The sequence below is a fragment of the Silurus aristotelis genome (genome assembly GCF_946808225.1).
Source record: "Silurus aristotelis genome assembly, chromosome: 8".
Lineage (NCBI taxonomy): Eukaryota > Metazoa > Chordata > Actinopteri > Siluriformes > Siluridae > Silurus > Silurus aristotelis.
In genome coordinates, this window is record NC_139581.1 from 18,769,144 (window position 1) to 18,791,079 (window position 21,936).

At 37.4% G+C, this 21,936-nt stretch overlaps 1 protein-coding gene across 5 annotated transcripts in view; it reads left to right on the plus strand.

The window, feature by feature from the left end:
- The window catches only part of mcamb (melanoma cell adhesion molecule b), a 34,178-nt gene extending 13,448 nt beyond the window's left edge, over window positions 1-20,730 (plus strand). Inside the window, exons 2-17 of one of the 5 annotated variants that reach the window (XR_014534832.1) lie at window positions 7,988-8,112; window positions 8,225-8,459; window positions 9,359-9,423; window positions 9,765-9,855; window positions 9,936-10,112; window positions 10,473-10,600; window positions 11,205-11,340; window positions 11,431-11,546; window positions 12,484-12,625; window positions 12,745-12,869; window positions 13,825-13,966; window positions 14,131-14,232; window positions 14,839-14,868; window positions 17,089-17,215; window positions 17,361-17,475; window positions 18,578-20,730. Coding sequence is in view for 4 of the 5 variants with exons in the window: in XM_083549429.1 (XP_083405555.1) it covers window positions 7,988-8,112; window positions 8,225-8,459; window positions 9,359-9,423; window positions 9,765-9,855; window positions 9,936-10,112; window positions 10,473-10,600; window positions 11,205-11,340; window positions 11,431-11,546; window positions 12,484-12,625; window positions 12,745-12,869; window positions 13,825-13,966; window positions 14,131-14,226; window positions 14,836-14,868; window positions 17,089-17,215; window positions 17,361-17,475; window positions 18,578-18,580 (1,856 nt within the window). In the remaining variant the exon portion in view is untranslated. Of the gene's footprint in view, window positions 1-7,987; window positions 8,113-8,224; window positions 8,460-9,358; window positions 9,424-9,764; window positions 9,856-9,935; window positions 10,113-10,472; window positions 10,601-11,204; window positions 11,341-11,430; window positions 11,547-12,483; window positions 12,626-12,744; window positions 12,870-13,824; window positions 13,967-14,130; window positions 14,233-14,835; window positions 14,869-17,088; window positions 17,216-17,360; window positions 17,476-18,577 lie in introns of all 5 variants that reach the window. The other 4 variants (XM_083549429.1, XM_083549430.1, XM_083549431.1 and 1 more) reach the window with 4 other exon arrangements.
- Window positions 20,731-21,936: the final 1,206 nt, after the last annotated feature.

Genomic DNA, 21,936 nt, shown 5'->3' on the forward strand with positions numbered 1-21,936 from the left:
TAGTGCTTCATCATTTTGTCTGCAGCAATTATTTCCAGAGGGGTTGGCTATCTTTAGAGTCAAGACTCTGTATTCCATTCAGAGATTTTCATCGCATATCCCATTCTTCTTGAACTAAGTTATTTGACAATATATGAAACAGTGTAGTACAAATTTTGGCCAGTTGGTTTGTTCCCATACTCCACTCCTGCAGTTGTTTATACCTTTTCCTGTGTTGACGAGGGTCTAGTGCAGGGATGCTTTTTTTAACGTGGGAAAACATGGCGGAAGTTTAGGAGCATGGGACAAACCATGAGTGGGAAGTCCTCAGAGACCAGCACTAAGTGCACTTAAGATATAGTACATTAGCTAAAGCAACGGTGACCCTTTTCAGTGGTTAGCAAGCTGTACATGAGAAAGTGACCACATTCCACATGAAGTCAAAAGTCATTTACTGCAAGTCATTTACAGCTAGGGGGTTTGGAATGAAGCAATAAGACATCTTGTATTTAGTGAATTGAATCTGATCAAATTAAGAGAAAATAGGATAAAATAATGTAATCTTGCGTACCAGTGTATATTTATTCATTACTAGAGACTTAAAGCACTTTTGTACGTCGCTCTGGATAAGGGCGTCTGCTAAATGCCGCAAATGTAAATGTAAATGTTTTTTTTTTTCCAGCCACATTTATATTCAACCAACTCCTAGGCAAAAGATTAAGCTTTAAATGTTCCTTTCAATAAATTATTGATTTGTAAGAATTAAACAAATACAAAAGCTCTGTATTAATGCTGGTTTCATTTTATGCGATGGTAATGGTAATGGTTATCATGTTTATATAGTAATTTAAATTTTATATTAAAGATTTGAATCATTAGCATGGTTTTACCTTTGCAGACAAGAAAACTATATTCCAATTCAAATTTATTTTGTCACATACACATTTATACAGAGTATGACATGGTGAAATTTCTTTAGACTGTACATCATCTAAACATGAAAAAAAAATGGAATAGGAAAAAATTTATAATAAAATAAATTATATAAAGTATAAATGTATATTAAGGTAAAACTATATATATATATATATATATATATATATATATATATATATATATATATATATATATCCATCCATTTTCTCCCGCTTATCCGTAATTCGGGTCGCGGGGGCAGCAGTCTAAGCAGGCCCCCGCCTTCGACTGCTGCCCAATCCTCACAGCACCGTCGCTTACGGTCCCTCCTGCAGGTGGTGAGCCCACGGGAAGGCAGCCCCACGTCACTCCGACGTCACGGACCTTGATATTTCCCTCGTAAGGGACCCCCGGAGCATAGAGGGTTAAGGGCCTTGCTCAAGGGCCCAAGAGTGGCAGCTTGGCGATACCGGGGCTTGAACCCCAGACCTTCCGATCGGCAACCCAGCGCCTTAACCGCTGGAGCCACCACTCCCCTATATATATATATATATATATATTAGAAAGAAATGTATAGTTACGTGTATGAGATATATTGACAGAAGTACAGATTAAAGTGTCCCTGTATCCCACCAGCACCATCTTGGAATAGTTATAACAACTGTACTTAACTGAACTGCAGCTCTCAGGAGTGCATTTGTTTAATTTTTGCAAATCTTCTTACCGATGATAGGTTGGGCCAATTTCTTTGCTCAGGAGTGACATTTCTTTTTCTTTATTCACATGCTTCTGTCGTTACGTGATGAGTTAACCTGCAGTGGCTGGTCCACTAATGGTCGCCATGTGGTAGGCCATAGGTCAATGATGTTATTTCCTTCTTTTGTCACGTTGGAGTGTGTATTAAATCAGCAGCTGTTTATGTTAGTATTTCAGTGGTCATAAAATATCCAATTTTTGACCTTCTTGCTGTTTCTAGGAAGAAAATACAGGGTAAAATTTTAGCTTCAGCAATCGTTTTAGAATAAAAAAAAACAAAAACAATAATTCATAAATAATTCATTTAGCCTTGAGTCAATGCTGTAATGCCTTTCTTAAACAGCTGTTATAATTCAGCTTTCTTGACTATGAAAAAAAACCCCACCCAGGTTGAACTTTTATTACTGAACCCAAATATTCCTGGTATGTATTCTAATCAATATTTCATGTAACAATGTAACACTGTCTAGAGAATGAAATTCCTCTTTAGGATCTGCTTCCTTTGAAGGTTTCTTCCTTATAAGGCCTCAGGAATCTTTTTCCGCTCCATTGTCCAAGACCTAGTGCACTGTAGCATTGTCCACTGTTAAAATGCTTTACAAATGAATGAATTAATTGAATTATAGTGAAAACAATGCTCTTCAGATTAAACTCGCTTTGTGCTGTTAAAGTGATTACAGTTCACTTCAATTCAATTGACTTCTATAATGCTATTTTACAATGGCCATTATCATAAAGCAGGCCATTAATGTTCTGCCTTGTTCAAGCGTAAATTAGTAGCCTAAATTTGTAGTTCAAAACATTATGGTTTCATTCTTTTCTAAATATGTTATGGTCTTAAGATTAATTTGAAAAAAAAATAATAATGTGGATGAGTAGAAGCAAAACTATTCAGAGGAGTGTGTGGCAGTTCAGAGTTTCTGTTGAAAAAAACACTGAAATATTGACTGTGGTAAGAGTGGGAGAGTGCAAGGACAGAAAAGAAGACCTCTGATAAATGACTTTTTGTTAACTGTGTAGACATGATGTTCTCATTTTTCAGATTATGAAACGTAAAGAGACATGCGATCACAGTGGATCTGAAGTGTATCCAGGAACTCTGAATTTGAGAGAGGAAGGTACACATCTGATAAGACATCAGTACATTGCATTTAAGCACAATCACAACTAGAGGCAACTTAGAATAGCCAAAGGAAACTGAGGAAACTGGAGAGAACTTCTGGAATTCATGTGGACATCGAACTAGGACCCTAGAGCAATGATGTGGTTATGCTACACACTGCACCATGTTCTGCCTTCTAAAAAACCATCTGTGGTGAAATTAAAAAATGTGATTCTTGGACAGTTTCATACAGTAATTGTGCACCGAAATGTCCAAGAAAAAGCCACAGGATTCATTTGTGTCATAGAAAATCTGCGTGATTTTATTCAAACAAACACAGCTGGTTGCATAACGTATCACATTGTTTACTTTACATACCTCATAACCTTTCCATGTAAATGTCACTCACACCTGATACAGTTTATTCTTAGACCTGTAATGCCAGCTATGACAAAGTTGCCCATGATATCATTACCAAATTAATCTGCTCTGTAGATGCTGTAGATATTTCCTTTTGTGGTTAATAATACCCAGCACTTCTGAATTCTCGAATCTCATGAGAGAGTGATTCATTTATTATCACTTTGCTGAATATAATTTGTAATTGAAAGTTTATATATGGTATTGTTGTATGGTATTTATATGTATATTAATGCACATGATCTAATGCACTATTTGTGCTGTAGTGCAGGGAGTTGGATGACAAATTCTCCACAAAATCTAAGTCTAACAATAAATTGATTTTGATCTTAAGTAGATAAATCATGTTATGTAACAAATAAATACATATGATCACTAATATGGTGCAGTATGGAGATATTTATTTTTTTATTTAACATTTATGAAAGAAGTGATCAATGTCAGCACTTAGATGTAGAAAGCACTTAGAGATAAATCAGTTTCTTTGAAGTCTCTTGCCAAAGAAAAGTCTTTATGTCATAATACTGACAACAGCCTTTTCTGCATTAATATTTACTTTTAGACAGATGAACAAGAGAGGCTAGTGATATAATGAATGCTCAAAGCTGCTGTAATGAATTCTAAGAGATAACAGGAACAAATTTGTTTGTGAACATCCACCATTAAATTATACTATTGATATGTAAAGTATATAACGCATTGTTGATTAATAGATTAAAATCTTTAGCATTGGCAAATCCCAAATAAAAGGTGTTGTTATGGGAAAATAATCAGCTTTTGGGTCTTAATAGTAAATCAGTAACACCGTTTTGTGTTGTGGTTTTGTGTCATCTGTAGTATTTATATACAATATTTTACTAAAAACCTTCTAAAATATAAATGCTTGTGTGGGACTACAGCTACAGTTCCTGTTTAGTCAATCTTCTTATCTAGCAGCAGCAGGAATACTGTGTTTATGCTCATAGTTACAGATATGACACACTGACATTAGAGCTCCCATTTCAGGAGGTTCTTTGGCAGCAGAATATGTATACTGTTGATTTGTGGAACCAGAGAAACAGGAAAAATATTTGTGTGATTATCAGAAGTAGGCCTTCTTTTTGTTCTAAAACAAAATGTATCACATGAAGTTGGAGCTTCAGAGCTAGGACTGTGGTCATTATCTAAGGCCTGATCACTGTTGCATAAGGAATATTCACATACTTGAATGTCATTTTAGTGATTTCAGGTGTGTCAGTTTCTAAGCAAGAAATTAATCAAGTATGGATCTGTAAACAGCAGGTTTAGCACCCATTAGCAAAGCAGTGTTTTATTTTGTAATGATATAGAACAGGGTTCCTACAAACCTGGAGGAACACGATTGAATAAGATGCCTTTTGATGTGGTAGCATTGAGGTTTTTTCTTCACTGGATCTAGGAGAGTCAAACGTGTTCCATCATCTCATTTGAACAAAGTAAGCTTCATGAATATATGGTTTGCATGGGTTGGAGTGAAAGATCTTGCTATAGAATTGGAACGCTGACTGAATCCTGGCCTCCTCACCTCACCTACATCACCTACAACACACTTGTGGCTAAATGAGCACAAATCTCCACAAGCACACTCAAAAATCTAGTGGAACATCTTCCCAGAAGAGCAAAGGGAATTATAGGAGGACATTGAGACTAAATGTGGAATGGGATGTTCAAAAAGCACCTATGATTAGCACTTATGGTTACATAAAACTTTTGCTTTTATAGTGTACATTAGTTATCAGTTGAGAGAAGTGGGCTTCACTTCAGAAAAGTGCTGCTAAACAGCTGTAAGCATGTTTTTGTTTTTATTGTTTTTATTACATTGTAATTCCAGTTGTCAGAGACTATTAGTGGCTGATGCTCAAGAACCATCATACTGGCAATGAGCTGGCTTACTATAACTCAGCATTTCCCCTGTAGTCTAGTTTAGAGCACAATTTGCAGTCTATGTCTATATGGCTGTTTGTATTAAATAAATATTAGTTTGACAATTTAAAGTCACAAAGTGTCTGGTGGAATCAATTGTCAGTATCAGAGCAGTTTTGTGACTTTGCGTCACAAATGTTCAGGGTTGCATCTCTTGAGCAAAAGTCCTAGTATTCCTGTGAGTTGGGCTGGCTCCAAGAAAACATGGGGCCCATGAAAGGATTTATGCCCGCTCTTAATTCAAACTTCTGAATGAGCATGTTGCAGGAGAGAAGGTGTCCATATAGGGCTTAGGTACATGGGATTCAGGGAAGGTTTGTTCATGTTGAAGATCTTTCTGAGATAAACATGTCAACCTTCAAAATACAGACACCAGAGGAGCCACATTAGCAATATACAGAGATTGGGTGGTTATTGTATTATTTTCCTTGTGCATCTCTAAGGACTTTTCTACAATTGTTGTTATTGTATGTGAATAGAAATGCTGTACAGTGACTATACAAGCCAACATGTATTCAACAATTATTCTCCCAGCAGCAGCCACATTACACATATCTGACCTATAAACTGTGTATAATTTGTGTGTGATGTCATCCTTTGGAGTACTTTCACATTTCTTTTGTTATATGGTCAGAATTTTGATTTCACACTGTGTTTGCAGAGGACATTTTGATTTGTATTTGTATCTGGAGCTCTTTTCTCATGTAAATTTGCTGTTTTGACTGTGATTATGGCTCCTGTCTGAGTAAAGTATAACTTTTAGTCTTTCAAATTTAGGTGCTGTGACTGCTTTCTGTCACTGTCATGTTTGCTGCACGCATGTTGTCACATGATCAGAGCACTTAAATCACACTGGTGTTTGATTATCATGGTTATTTTTACTCACACTTTTTTTTAGCACCTTTTCTTTTTCTTTTTTTCTTTTTTAAAGTCTTTAGTCATCACCAGTACAATGTTCATGTTCCCTAGTCTGTGTGTTTTTACTTCATGCTCCAAATCATGACATTTTAATGTTTATATTATTTCATAATTCATTCATTCATTTATTTTCTCCCGCTTATCCGTAATTCGGGTCGCGGGGGCAGCAGTCTAAGCAGGCCCCCGCCTTCGACTGCTGCCCAATCCTCACAGCACCGTCCCTTACGGTCCCTCCTGCAGGTGGTGAACCCACGGAAAGGCGGCCCCACGTCACTCCGACGTCACGGACCTTGATATTTCCCTCGTAAGGGAATATTACCCCTCATAATAAATTGCAAATATTCCAGAATTTGCTTTCAAATTATACACAGACCATAATTATTACCTGTTATTTAGTTATGAACTATTACATAATTATTATTAACACATGATTAGCTCTAAAGATTGTGCAGCATAGAGCATTGCATTATAATAAAAAGTAACACATTATAGAGTCACATTCTTTGTGTTACAAGGAATCAGTTCCAACTTGCAAAAAATTTTATTTGCAGCTATGATCATTTATGAATATTGGCTTCATACCAAATAAATTATGTAGCTTGTAGTTATGTATATTTTAGTTATCATGGGAGGAACGCCATCTCAATTCGATCTTTTTTTTCCCCTCTCTGTGCATCACATGAAACTTCATGAATGACTTCTTTTTTCACTCTCCAGCCAATTGGCAGCCAATTATGCTCCTCTTGCATCCCTTTTTCTGTCAGAACAGACAGAATAAGAGGGTCACTCATTCGCTTCAATCCAAAAAAACTACGAGCCCATTCTCAGCAGAGGCAACATTGGGGTAAATCGTTCAAAAAGAAAAAAAGTTCTGACGCTCGGGTCACTGCTATGTTATAGTAGTTAATCGTGAAAAGATGCTTTATTTGTGTTTTGCAAATTTTGCATGCCTCAGACATGGTTGAACCAAATCTGGAGGAAAAAAATAACGTAATCTCCTTTCTTCTATTCTATAGCCGGTACCTGCAAGCCACTCCTTTGTTGTAGTTTTTTTTAAATGTTCCTGAGTGCTTTTAGTGCAGGCAACATCAGTGAAAACATGATAGAGAATTGATTGGTGCTGAATATGCCTGTGTAATGCATAACCTTGTGTTTAGGGATGTTTAAGGTTCTGTTGTTAGTCGTCACTGCAGGCTGAGCAGGTCTGATTGACACAACAGAGTAGTCCAGTCCTGAGCTAACATCACTAATGCACAGGAAATGCTTTTGTTGGGGAAAACTAATTCAATTTTCTTTAATGGGAGAACATCCTTCATGGTCTGTTTCCATCTCACAGATCTGACTGAAGGGAAGGAGGGCTCCATTTTCATTGACTATGAGTTTAAAAAGATGCTCAAGCACATAATAATGACATTGTAGGACAAGATAATTTCTAAACTCTGCTTCTTTGTCCAGCTTATTTATTTATTTATTTTTATCTCGAACAATTGGATGTACAGTTTAGAGCTATAGGGCACTTAAAAGGGGGAAAAAAAGGCAAATTTCCAGGCAGCGACATGAACAGAGGGCCACTATACTATGGTGTAAATCAAGCCTTTATTCTGGCTGGGGAGTAATACACTCAAATGGTGCACATTAATATACACATGGGTGGGCTCAACGGATTCCACTCATAGCAATTGTTCTCATCTGCTACTTTTCACTTCTTCTAGCTGCTCTCCCACCATATCAAGCATTTGTTATGGAAATGTTGTTTGTGGACGGCTAAAACAGTTTACATGTGCTTTGAATGCCCTAAGGAATTCTGTTTTCATTCCGTCGTCGATTAGTCATCAAGAATTAAATTCCATTTGGCATCATCTGATGTGCAGTGCAACATTTTGTTTAAAGCTTCTCTTGTGGTTGACTGACTTTCTTTGTGTGTGTGTGTGTGTGTGTGTGTGTGTGTGTGTGCAGTTTGGGCCAAGTTCGAGGTAAGCATGGAGGACAGGGTAGAGGTGTTGCTGGGCGAGGTGGCAGAGATCCCCTGCTTATATAACCTGAAAGGATCTTCCAGTTTACCCACGATACAGTGGTTTGTAGTAAGTGAAATGTTTTTATATGTTTTAATTAAATGTTTATATGTTTGTTACAGTGTTGTTAGTGATATCTGTAAAGTTTCCAGTAAAACTAATGCATTCCTATTAATTTTAGAAATCAGCAGGAGGCAACATAGTGCGGATCTACCACCGAGACAACAACGAGGAAATTGTGGATCAGGGCACGGGTTTCTCAGGGAGGATTAACATCTCTCACTCTTGGGAAGGCACACTGGGAAACTCTGTTCTGATCATCAATCCTGTACGAGTCGGTGATGAGCATGAATTCATCTGCCAAGTGAACCTGGATGGAGGCAGTGATGAGGGACTCACTCGACTTCTAGTGTTCAGTAAGATAAAGCCATCCTGCAGGAGTGGATCTACTTGATACTTGATAACATATTTAAAACAAGTATTTTAATATTAGCATTAATACTAGGATCCATATATGAATAATAACGCACATTAATGTACTACCTATCATGGCCCTAAAGTAGTGCAACATCATAATTTGAATCCCGGCGATGCCACAGTCCCATCTGTGGAGTCCAAGAGAGCAAAATTGTCTGTACTTGCTGGGTGGAAAATTCATACTCTGTTTCTCGTGTCAATCAAAGCATTTGCAACACATCAGGCTTATGTTGACTTAATGACATAATGGTTAAATAATTCAACACGGACTAATTGCCAAATAATGTGTATGTGCACATATTTCACCTCAGAGGTTACTCTCCCTGATGCTAGCAGGCACTCACTTACTCCCACCAAGAAAAACTGAATTGCAAATGATGGTTCCATAGTTACTATCCTATATGACTATGGCGCATATTTGTTTTATTGGTTCATACCCTCTACTCAAACTGATCTCGAGCTACTGATTTAGCCTTTTTCCCAACTTTTTTCATGGCAACTGGAGACAATCCTGGTCCATTCTATTCCTGAACTACATAATGTAAAGTTTTTTTTTTTTTTTTACTGAAACTGGTCATACTCCCACAAACTGCAATTATAACATGAAAATAGTTAGCTTACTTCAATGCGGCTTCACAAATTTAAAGTACTGCTTGGGTTTGTGCTTATAAGGAGTGTCACATGTACTCATTGTCTTCTTAATCCCTATTTAAGTTTTCAAACTGTATGTATGTGTTGATAGTAATTAGAAAATTGTCCCACACATAAACTGCAACTTTGAGTCGACTGTACGAGGAATTGGAATGCGCCTATAATAACATGCCTTTTTTTCTTTTAGATAATCCATCTTTTCCCGTAATTGAAGCAGGGCAGTACGCCTCAATCTCAGAGCCTCTTAATAAGGTAATGGATTATGCGTCATCTTCCACATTGTAGTGAACACAATGTTATGGCTTGAACAGAAATGTGCTACAAGCTTAACAAAAGATCTGGTCTGATAAAGCTGGAAGATGATTGCCAGATGTCCCCAAATTCTCAATACATATGGGAAATTAACACAAGACATCCTATATATACTGCCCTTTCAGTCTGTACAAAGAGGGAGCCATTCCTCCCAATTTTGGCTCTTAGTCTGGCATGTGTGATGTGCTGGCCATGGTTTTTTATATACAGTATATTTTTTGGACACTACCTGTATTGATAACTTAAAGCCCAACAATATCATTGTTTTGGCATTGTTGCAGATTGGATCCTGTGAGGTCAGTAATGGATATCCTGCCCCCAAGATCACTTGGTACAAAGAGAGAACTCCCTTATACACCTCACCACAAAATGGTATGTCACACAACATTATGATGCTACAGAGATTAATGTATATTTTCATTCTTTAACGAGTTTCTCTGCCTTTGCTTTAGTTCACATCAGGAACAGAGTGACTGAGAATTCCAATGGCCTGTACTCAGTACACAGTGAGCTATACCTCACAGTAGAAAAGCAGGACAAGGATGCCTACTTTTACTGCGAGGTCACATACTTTCTTCCTGGGGCAGAGAAAATGATAGAGTCCAAGCATATCAACATCACAATTCTCTGTAAGACATTTCTCATTATTTTGTTTTGAATTAATAACATCGCAACCCAGAGCTGTATTATGTACTTTTAATGAATTCTTTTTACTTGAAATCTGTAGTTTGGCTGTGTATTGATTCTGTGTAGATTGTCTATAGCAATTGATTACCCAGAACAGAAATATTTAGACTCATTTTCACACCCAATGTAAACCAGAATTCAGATTAAATGGTGACACTAAACAGTGATTGAATATAGTGGAAAATGTTACCAAGTTAATTGAATTTTATTGCTACTATAGAAATAGTACATTGCTGGCAAAGCTTGGGCTCACTAGTGAAGTTTACTGTGTTGTTTACTGGTTATTGTCATCGTTATTACAGATCCAACATCGGAAGTTACGATGTTCCTGGATTCCCCCGAGCTGCTTGTGAAAGAAGGTGACAGCATAGAAATAATCTGTCAAGGAGACGGGAATCCACAGCCAGTCAAATCCTTTACACATAATAATGTAAGATGTTCTATCAATTCATAGAGCAGTTTTTATTGTATCTATATCCATATAGGATATCCATATATCAGTGTGTTAATTGTTCAAATGTACAAAGAAATTAGGAATTTATACAGACAAGTTTAAATGTTTTTATAATGTTAGGACAGAGACAGAAACATAGTTCTTAGTAATTACATATGTTGGGTTTTTTTATGTTTAAGACGTGTTTTTTCATTTATAACAAATATAGTAATGTTAAGAATTGAAGCTATTTTTTGAATATTGTGTGAATGTGATAAAAGCAGTTTCTGACGACTTCTGATCAGATCCTGACTGGATCCTTGTAGCCTGGATTAAACTGGTTTTCAGCACATGTTGCACACTAACAGTGTCTTCCTCAAATTTATGTTGATTTTTTACCACATTTTGGATACTGTTAAAGGATGCACCATAAATTGAGCTACCTTTTGGATTTCTTTGTTCTGTGCTGTTCGAAGGGGATGGTCAAAACGTAATATTAAAATGACCCAGAAACTCTGAACTGCAAAAGATATAAGAGAGAGAAAGTCCACAGGTCATTCATTTGGGTATAATGTTCACAGATTTCTTCCCTTTACTGCAGGAAGCAATTGACACAGATTTGGACAAGCTGGTGCTTAGTAATGTGACTCGAGTAAACAGTGGCATATACGAATGCAGCTGTCTGGATACCACAACCTTTGACAGCATCACAGGCAAATTGACCCTCATGGTTCATTGTGAGTAAAAAAAGAACATCCTGGCTGCTGCAGCTTGTTTGCTAAGATAATGTACTGCATTATTTTAAATGGTGATTTTTGTTCTTGCAGTTCTGGATTCAGTCGTGATCACTCCTGAGAACCCAGATAGCCTAGATGAAGGAGAGGATCTGAATCTGACCTGCAATGCCATGTCCTCACTGCCCACAAAGGCATTCTGGTACAAGGTAGACTTGTGGTTAATCACACAAATCAATCAAATGTTAAAAGGTGATTTAACCCCAGTGAAGGTCTGAGAGTTAGCTGTGCTGAATACTCCTACAAAGACGGACACTCGAATATATTTACCACAGCACTGATGCATGCTCAGTTTTAACAACAGCTTTATTAGTAGCTGTCATTGCAGTCAGTAATATAACATTCTTTTTTGTGCTTTCTGTGCATTTTACACCTAAATTATGAGTCCAAATGTTTGCGGACACCTGGTCATAAGCATCGCATCATTTTTGAGCATCGCATTCCACATTTAGTCCCAATTTGCTCTTATAATTCCTGCCACTCTTCTGGGAAGATGTTCCACTAGCCATGAGGGTGTTAGTAAAGTTAGGTACTGATGTAGGGTGAGGAGGCCTGGGGTGTGTTGCAATTCATCCCATAGGTGTTTAGTAGGGTTGAGGTCAGAGTTTTATAGCAGGACAATCAAGATCTTTCTCTCCAAATCATGTAAATCATATCTTCATGGAGCTCACTTTGTGCGCATGGGGCATTGCCATGATGAAAAAGGTTTGGGTTTTCAAGTTCAAGTGAACGCAAAATTGTATTATATCGCATTCAAAGACATATTATACATGTGTGTGCCTCCAGCTTTGTGGTAACAGTTTGGAGAAGAACTACATATGGCAGGAAAGGTCAGGTGTCCCAATATTTTTGTCCATATAGTGCATATCTCCACTGCAGGAGGTTTGGATGACTATAGTAAAAAAGTTACAATACATTTGAAGAAAAAAAACAGCAAAAAAATACTTCATTTTCAGACAAACATGAACTAATTTGGACATAAAATAAAGTCCTTGAGTTTCTGAATTAGCCATGATTTATAGCTTGTCTTGTGTGTTGATGTGAACCACGGGATTGGTTTATAGAGCTGTGTGTGAATGTGTACAGGACAATGTGCGGCTGGAGGAAGGTCATGAGCTGAGGTTAGACAATGCCTCATTTGCCACAGCAGGGGACTACGTTTGTGAAGTATTTGCACCTGAGCTTCCTGCCTTAAAGAAGCACGGTATTGTGCACGTCCGCGTAAGGGGTACGTTTTTATAAAAAATGAAACAATATTGAAAAAAATATTTCCCACTTAAGACTGACTAATTTGCATAAATGTCCTGTTGTGCGTAGCTGAATAGTGCACACCTGATCTTTCTTTAGGAAAACCGATGATCACAGAGGGAGTGGCTGTAATTCCTCTGGAAAGCGAAACGGCCATTAATGTGAGCTGCAGTGCGGCAGGACATCCAACTCCTACCATCGACTGGAGTCTCTCTGATAAACAAGTACTAAACACTGAACACCTAAAAAATATTCATAGAAAATGAGTCACTAGATTTGACAGTTTCTACTATTCAAAGATCTGAAAAGTTTAAAGTATATAAAGTATACTGTATGTATTAGATAGTTGCTCTGTATTCTATTAAGTGTACAAAGTACAATACACTTGTAATTACACCTAATTGTATTTATTCTGTTAAGGGTGTTTCTAAATATTTGTTTGCTTTCCATTAATGAAGTGTTCTGCATATCAACAACCAGAGAAGCAGAATTCAGGTGGATTAATCTCATGTTGCTGTGATCATTGGACAAATGTTGTAGTATATGATGTGAAGTATTGGCCCAAACAATCAACGCTGAATAAATTAATAAAAAGAATATACAATTACTGATGCATTACTTTAGTTATGTGCTGCATCACTTCAGTTTTCGGCCAGTGAAGTTATGGAATTGTCCAGCTCAAACCAAATTGTGTATGTTTTTTTTTTTGTTTTTTTTTTGTATTGTTGCTCTAGTCCTCTTTATCTACTTTACCTTCGTTGAATTCTGCAATCTGAAGGCGTGGATTCCTTTTCTATAACAGCACATGGAATGTAGTTATTCTTATACATTACCGTTTTTACATATGATAATGATTTAAAAGAAAATTGTGTGACATAGAGAAGCTTATGAATTAATTAATAAAAGAATATACAGTTACAGTATGTACCCTGGCTGCTTAATATTAAAAGTAAGAAGAAAAAGAAGAGACATAAAATTACAGTAGGTTGCCTGCAAACATTTAGTACTTGGCTACTGAAGATAATGATAAACAAAATAATCAGTTACCCAATAAAGTTGAACTTTTTTCATATATCAAAAACCTGATAATGAAACACGGTGTTACAAGTCTCTGTGTATAATCCTTTAGGAGTATAGACACAAACCTGCCTTTTGTCTAATAAACTGTGTTGTCTGTAGGCTCAGCTGGGAAGATGGGACACCAGCAAAGATAACAGTGTTCACAGCATTATTTCCATCAGCACCACTTCTGACATCACGGCCTCCTGCAGGGCCACCAATGACCTGGGTACAGCCGAAAGCTCTCGCACAATTCAAGCCAGTGAGTTTCTGCTGCAGCCTTTAAACATTATACTAACCTGACTTTATTAACTGCTCAGTCTGACTGTACTTCCGTCGCTAACATGTACATGTACAGATTCCCTTTATCAGGGAAGAGGTTCTTTTTTTTTTTTTTTTTTTTGTAAGAGTTCACTTGTTTTCTAGTTCAAATGAACCAAGCAACTACAACAACCACAACAACTACCACCACCACCACCACCACAACAACAACAACAACAAGCAATACTACTGGTATGATGGGTAAGTGTCTGATAGAGTTTTTCAGAGTGCCCATCTTTCAGAACATTAATGTTACAATTTAATTCCCTAAGAAAATGGTAAACAATCCTTCCAAAAATAATTTTACAGCTGCTTTAAAGTCAGACATGAACAAGAATTTGGTATATTATTTACAAATAAAATAGATTTGGTACGCAAGCTGCAATTTTTCAATAGTGCAAATACTATCAATTACTTTATTAATAAATAAGAAACTATTATAATTTTTATATCAATGTATACAGCACATATGCAATAGGTTTTAGTGAGACATGGTCTATTCAATTTTTTCATACTATTGAGGTTTTTTAAGCATTTTTTGGGAGAGCATTTGCACACAGATTGATTTAAAGTCAGTGTGCTTTAATGTAGACTCCTGACCCCCATCAGCTTATTGCTTCGGCTCTGGTTTCATTGCAAATCAGAGCACAGCAGCTGTGCATGGGTGAAAATAAGGTTTTTTTAGGAAGGTGTTGCATTTTATTGCCCCTCCAATCTGTTTGGATGCATGTCAACTGATTGTGGTGTTTTGGTTGTGCTTGTGATTGTGATAGACAAACCTACTAACATTAACCCTTATCCTCTCGGTAGCAGGAACACCCAACCCGAAAATAAACAAAAAAGGTTTGTGTCATTTTGTTTTGATAAGCCAACAGGCCGAAAGGCCAGCAGTAGCATGCCTCATCACTGTTCACTGCTGTCTACCTGCGCATGCTCCACCCACTGCACTCCTCTTTTACCCTGAAGATCTGAAATATTCACATTTCGAAGGCGCTCCATGCACATAAGTTGTATGTCACACTGATCAGAAAGGCTACTCTGTTTTCTACTCTGTCTAGGGATGAAAACATTGTCGGCCGTTCACTAGCTAAAGGAATGGCTTCTTTAGCAGAATCACACTCTTGTCTTTTTTTCTTGCTCACATCCTCATTTATCCTGTGGTCTGAGACAGAGCTTGATGAGCTGAAGAATGCTTTTGCTTTGCCACTGATTACAGACATCATCACCATCTATCGACACCATCTCATGCATCATTTAAGTTTCCAGCCACTGAAGTTAAAAAAATGTCAATCTCAAACCAAACTGCAGGTTTTTATTTATTGCGCTCAGAATCCAAAGCAGCCGATGTTCTTGCGCTAACACTCTCGATCCACTAAACCTTAGTTAAATTCTCCAACCCGAAGGCTTGTTCTGATACGTTATCGTTTCCATAGTAACAGCTCATTCACAGGCAGATGATCCACATAATATAAAAATCATTGTCTGATTATGAATTAGAAAATTTGATTCAACAAAGAATAAAGGGTGTAATTGTGACCTGAAGACGTTTAACAAACGCATATTAAAGAGTTGCCAAGAGTCAAACAATGATAGCAATTGGAAATATCTGGAATATGTAACTAATATTTCTTACTACAATAAGATTGCAATCATATAGAAGATTATTATATATTTATTTGCAGCCATTTCTACTCAGTTCAAGCATTAAGTAGGCTTGTTCTATTAGCAGATAATCTTGCTCCTTTTTAAGCATCATATGAATAATAATATTTATAATAATAATAATAATAATAATGATAATAATACAGGCATACTTATGATAAGAAGAAAAGAGAGAGCATTTAATTACAATAGGGTGTCTATGCTCGGTCCTTAATAATAATAATAATAATAATAATAATAATAATAATAATAATAATATGAGAAAGAGGAAGGAGGAAACATCCGATTACAATAGGGTGCCCATGCTTGACCCCATTCCAGAACAAGAAGTTCTTATCAGCATCATAGTACCAGGCTGTGGAAGAGTTGCTTGAGAGCTTGAGGACATTCTGGAAAAAAATGTCTTAATCTACATGATATTTTTTTTTATATTTGAAACTGATATTTTTCTCTTTTCAAGCATTTATTGCAAGAAGCATAAAATGAGTAATAAAGTCCAGAAATTGGTTTAATGATCTCATATGTGGTTAATTGTAATTCTTTAAGAGTCTTCATAACCTTTTCACTTTCTGGTATCTAAGACAATCTGATTTTCTGGTATCTTTCTGGTATCTATTTTATCTCGTCAGTGAGGGAACGCCTGTTTTTAGTTGTTACAATGTAAGTGATATTAAGCCATACTACAAATGGGTAAAAACATAACCTGTCATCTATAAATACATTTTAAAAATCATAATTTTAAAATCATTGTCATATAAGAGTAATACTCAAGGACGTTCAAGTCCACGTCAAGGATCATTTTTCTAGAACAGGACTCCCCTCCTGAGTTTTAATCTGTACTTAGTGCTTGTTTGAATCGGGAGTGTTTGTACATCAGTCTGTGCTGGATTCTGACCTTCCTGGAGCAGCTACAGATCTGACAGAGTTCAGTCTGTTAGGATATTTTGGACAATGCTGTAAAATTACAGCAGGGGTCCAGGGGTCCCCGAACATACGGTCCACCCCCACATTTGGAACGGCCTTCTGAACAATTTTGAAAATGTTTTTTTAATTGTTTTACTTATATCAATATTCAACAATAAAGGTTGGCTTTTAAACAAAAATTTCCCTTAGTTATTAACAAAGCCTAAATATTTGTTAGATTCACCCACCAACCATATGCATAAGTAAAGGTTATGAGTTCACTAGCAATCAATTTGGAAAATGTCATTATGAAATGTTTTTCCACAATAATACTGCTAGTCACTCCAGTCCATATGATTTTCTGTTACAAACCAACCTGGCCCCCTTTTACAGAAAGGAAAAATGATGTGGCCTTTAAAGAAAAAAGTTTGGGGACCCCTGTTGTAGACTGTTCTAGAAAGCTTGTAAACGCCTGCACTTTTTTGTTTATACCACCAGGGGGCAACGGATTCATCATTGCAATCATCATCATTTTCATCTTATTGCTGGCCATCCTGGGCAGTGTGCTGTACTTCATGTACAAGAAGGGCAAGATCCCATGCGGGCGCTCAGGGAAGAAAGATCTGTAGGTTTCCTTTTCCTCAATTGGTGAATGCACACTCTAATTTGTAGCATTATTCCATAAGACATATTCCGAATGAGAAACCGGTATTATAATGTGGCATGAGGATCTGTTTATCTATCGATCTAAACACTGTGTCTCTTCTCAGCACAAAGGAAAAGGTCAGTAATGATGACATCGTTGTGGAGATGAAGAGCAGCAAATCTGAGGAAGCAGTGCTTCTGCAGGGGGTCAACGGTGATAAAAAGACGTCCAGTGACCAGGTTGTTAATCCTAAATGTTTTAATACGTCAAACATATACATACATGAAGCACATATATGAAAATCATTAGTGAAAGGGTGAAGTGATGCAATTCCCACCCCAGAGGTGTCTTTTTCCCCCTATAACAGCACATAAACATATCATCACACTTTTTTTTTACTGATTATTATTACAATAAAAATAGTGAAATGTTCCTGTAATCAGTTCGATCAATATTCAAGCACACACTTTATGTCATTCTGTGAAGAAAATCCAAACACTTACCAAAGCAGCTTCTTAAACCCCAGGCCACAAAATCTTCAGCTCTGAATCTTTCTCACAGAAGACAGGTTTACCTCAGACTGTTTTAAAGCACAGAGATACACTGATCAGGCATACCATTATGACATTATAACATTATGACTGCTAAGTAAATAACACTGATTATCTCTTTCTCATGGCACATAATAGTGGGTGGGATATTATTAGGCAGCAAGTGAACATTTCGTCCTCAAAGTTGACGTGTTAGAAGCAGGAAAAATGGGCAAGCGTAAGGATTTGAGTTTGAAACGGCCCAAATTGTGATGTCTAGACGACTGGGTCAGAGCATCCCAAAACTGCAGCTCTTGTGGGATGTTCTGGTCCGCAGTAGTCAGTATTTATCAAAAGTGCTCCAAGGAAGGAACAGCGGTGAACCGGAAGGCTGGTCCGTGTGGTCCGATCCAACAGACGAGCTTCTGTAGCTCAACCTGCTGAAGAAGTTAATGCTGTTAATGCTCTGTTTTCAGGACTTTTTGAATAACACCATTCTCATTGAATTGGTTATTGGGTATTGGGCTTGAATGATGATTTTTTTGAAGGGGAAACCAACAAACTTGTTTATTTCTGTACCTCAAATGATTTGTACACAACATTTACAAGCGTACCTTTATTTTCTGAGATAATCCGTCCAACTATAATCCAGGATTCAACAGCGCTGTGGGATAACAATTTATCATGTGACACTGCAAATTCTGAACACACAGCTTGTTGCTCTTTCTGTGTACTAATCTGTATAACATGATTCTATTAAAATCCCTAAATGTTTTCTAATGCAATAATGATGCTTTGAACTCGTCTGCAGTGAAGAGAGCGGCTAAGCAAAGACGACGGCCCGCTAGCAGTCTCCATGTTCCTACTCTCTCAGGATGAGTCCTGGAACTTCTTCCTACAGGACTTTCACATTTACTTCTCCCCTGTGAGCTGGAACACAATCCTGGATCTCCAAGTCATTTCTGCCTTTCACTTTTTTGTTATTGTTCTTTTGTCTCCTCCAAACAAGCCTCCACTGTCTGTTAAGGATGATCTGCTCTCTACGCTCTACATCATGTATATATATATAAGAATGTACATATGTAGTTAGTTAAAATAATTCTGACGCAACCTAAAGTGTTCTTTGTGGCCTATGAGTAAGATTTCGGATGTCCGAACGGCCTCTTTGTTGTTTCGTCTGTTTAAATGGCTCTCACTGCTGCCCCACTCTAGTCTGTGCACTGAAACTCGAAGCTGCCTCTCACTACTGTCCTCATCCAACACTGTAAACGCTGCACCTGCTGCCTCCAACACCACGTCATCGCCGAGAAACCGAACACAAAATCTATCGAAATTATTTTTTTAAAACCTCGTCTTTTTTAATGTATGTATAATGTTTATGCTGAAAGAAAAAAAACTTTCCCAGTGAAATCCGTGCACTCTGTCTACTTTATCAGGAACACCTCTATACCCGCTCATGCATGCAGATATTTGTTTAGCCGATCGTGTGGCAGCAGCACAACGTATACAATCACGCAGATACAGGTGAAGAGCTTCAGGTAATCGAGCATCAGAACGATGACTTCAGACATGGCGTGGTTAATGTTACGGTATTTTAGAAACTGCTGATCTTGTAAGGTTATACAAAAAGGTGAGAAAAAAAAATTCTGTTAGAGAGATGTGTAGACGGGGATTAGGAAATAATCTGATTGGGTCGAGATGCCTGGAATAATACGAGGTGGTATTAAAAAGTTACGAGACCAGCTCTGTTGACAAGAAAGTACTTTATTTATCTATGTTTACACACAATCACATTCGAAACAGTCCCCTCGCACAGTAATACAGCGCTCCCAGCGTTTCTGCCACTTCGGGAAGCGTCAGACATCTTCTGCAGTTCACACCGGATCTCCAAAAAAGGTGTCGAAACGATGGCCTGTAAGCTAATCATCATCTTTGTAAAGAGGGTGAAGTGAGCAGGAGCCAGATCAGGTGAATGGAGTGGGTGCGGAAATGAGATGTTTCCGGTGAGAAACTCGTGTATGGAGAGCTCGGTGACACAGTGTGCACGTGATCAGAATAGCAGACGTGTTAACACACAATTTGCACAGCTCACAGTTGACATGATGGTCGGTGCTCCCTGTGACTGTGCGTACAGCCCTGTGCTGCCATCTGTTGGCCTGTCACAAAACAAGTCTTTAAACGTTTTGATACCACCTTGTATATGCAATCACTTTTTGTAAACCGTCGAAAGCAGAAAATCATCTCAGAACCCACAAAACATCAACCCATTTAAACAATTACAGATCAGATCTAACAGAAGACCATGTCAGGTTTCACTCGTCTGCTAGGAACAGAAATCTGAGGCCATCATGGGCAAGAAGTGGGCAGATTAGAATATTCTCCTGTCAGGTGATAATCTTTTAAAATCGAGATTATATTTGATCCCCATTCTGATGTGGACGTTTGCTGACGCTCCTGATCTTCATCTGCATGATGCCATGCACCGCTGCTGCTGCCACAATTATGCAGGTGTACAGGAGTTCCTCTTAAACCATGACGTGTTTAATGAATGTGCTAAAGCCCTTCTCATTTCTTCCTTTTGTTTATATATCGCATTATGTATTAATGATAAATTCGAATCTGTTTCAGGGCTGCACATTTCAGTTAAGACCAACAAAAACAGGTTGGTCATTAGTACTTGATATTTTCATGTGTATTATTTTTATTTTTAAACAGAAATAAAAACTGAACAAAAGGGCACATCTATAATTATTCAAGCACAGTTTATACTTTATTCGCTACCAAAGAAAACGCATAACCAAAGGCACCATAATACAAATGTAAACTAGTCAGATCGATGTGCAAAAACTAATACGTCCTCTTTTTTTTGTGTGTGTTTTATTTGTGCCATATTACTGTAAAGATATTTGGCCCTCCCTCCCCCCTCCCCAATAAACTCATTATATACATTGTCCTTTAAAAAAAGTTTTTTTTCAATTCATTTTTCATTTGAACAAAATTTCCTGATAATCCGAAATCTACTTAAATGAAAAAAAAAAAAAAGAGATAGAGATTACAATTCAGAACATAAGATCAACTCCTGAAGATTTTTTGATTTTTATTTTTTTTTCAAAATGGCTTTTAATAACATAGAAATTCAAAATTTGTGAAGATGAAGGTGGGATTTTCTGGGCTGGAGTACATTAACATTAATAAATATCATTAGTCTTTATTTCTTGAAAAAAAAAAAAAAAAAAAAGAAAACAGAAAAAAAAAATAGACACCAGCGACCTGGAGAGGGAACGTGTCCTAGTTCATTTGCACTTGAATGCTTTTCCAGTTTTTGCAGCGATGTTTAAAAAATCCAAAGAAAGTAAAACAAACATAAAACACCACAAACACACAAGCTCTGTAAAATGCATGAATCTTAATGGTAGTTGAGTTCAGACTGTTACAGAACAGTATATCTTCGTTGGCCCAACACTGTATGTATGTGCGTGCGACACTGTACATAATAAAATGTCTATTTAATACATATATATCCAAACTTATTTGGCTTTGACATGAAGAAAGCACAAAAAAAAAAAACCCTACATGAACTTGTGCAACCAGTTTATTCTAGAGAGCGTGTCGCTCATCAGACCACACTAAAGGAGTGTTTAAAGAGATACACATTTGTGAAACTCGCGCACGTGCAGAAGTCGAGGATCATGGCACTGAATTAAGGAGAGACGGCAGTTTGGATCATGAATTCGATGATCACTAAGGCGAAGCGAATCTCAGACCCGTGCCCGTGGGATCTCTCTCTCTTTCTCTCATATCTAGGGCTGAAAGGCTGGAACGCTCGATTCTTATTAAGGCGACTTCTGACAATTTCGAAGAACCATCACGAGCATGCGACGCACGTTAAATAACGACACGTTGACGTCCAGCACTTTTACCCTTTAACACTGACTTCTTTTAAAAAAAACCAACAGTTTTCAACAGTTCACCTCAAGCTATCAGCATGCAGAGGTTATTATTGGAGTTACAGGGTAACTTCCACAGCACTAGGAGGAACTCTGTACCAGAACAGTACCTAAAACATGAGACTGAAGACGTTTTCGATGTAATTCATGTAATTAGACAGTATAGCACTTTGCAAACATCTAAAGTGATATGAGGGGGAAAAAAACAACCTGGAGCACACGA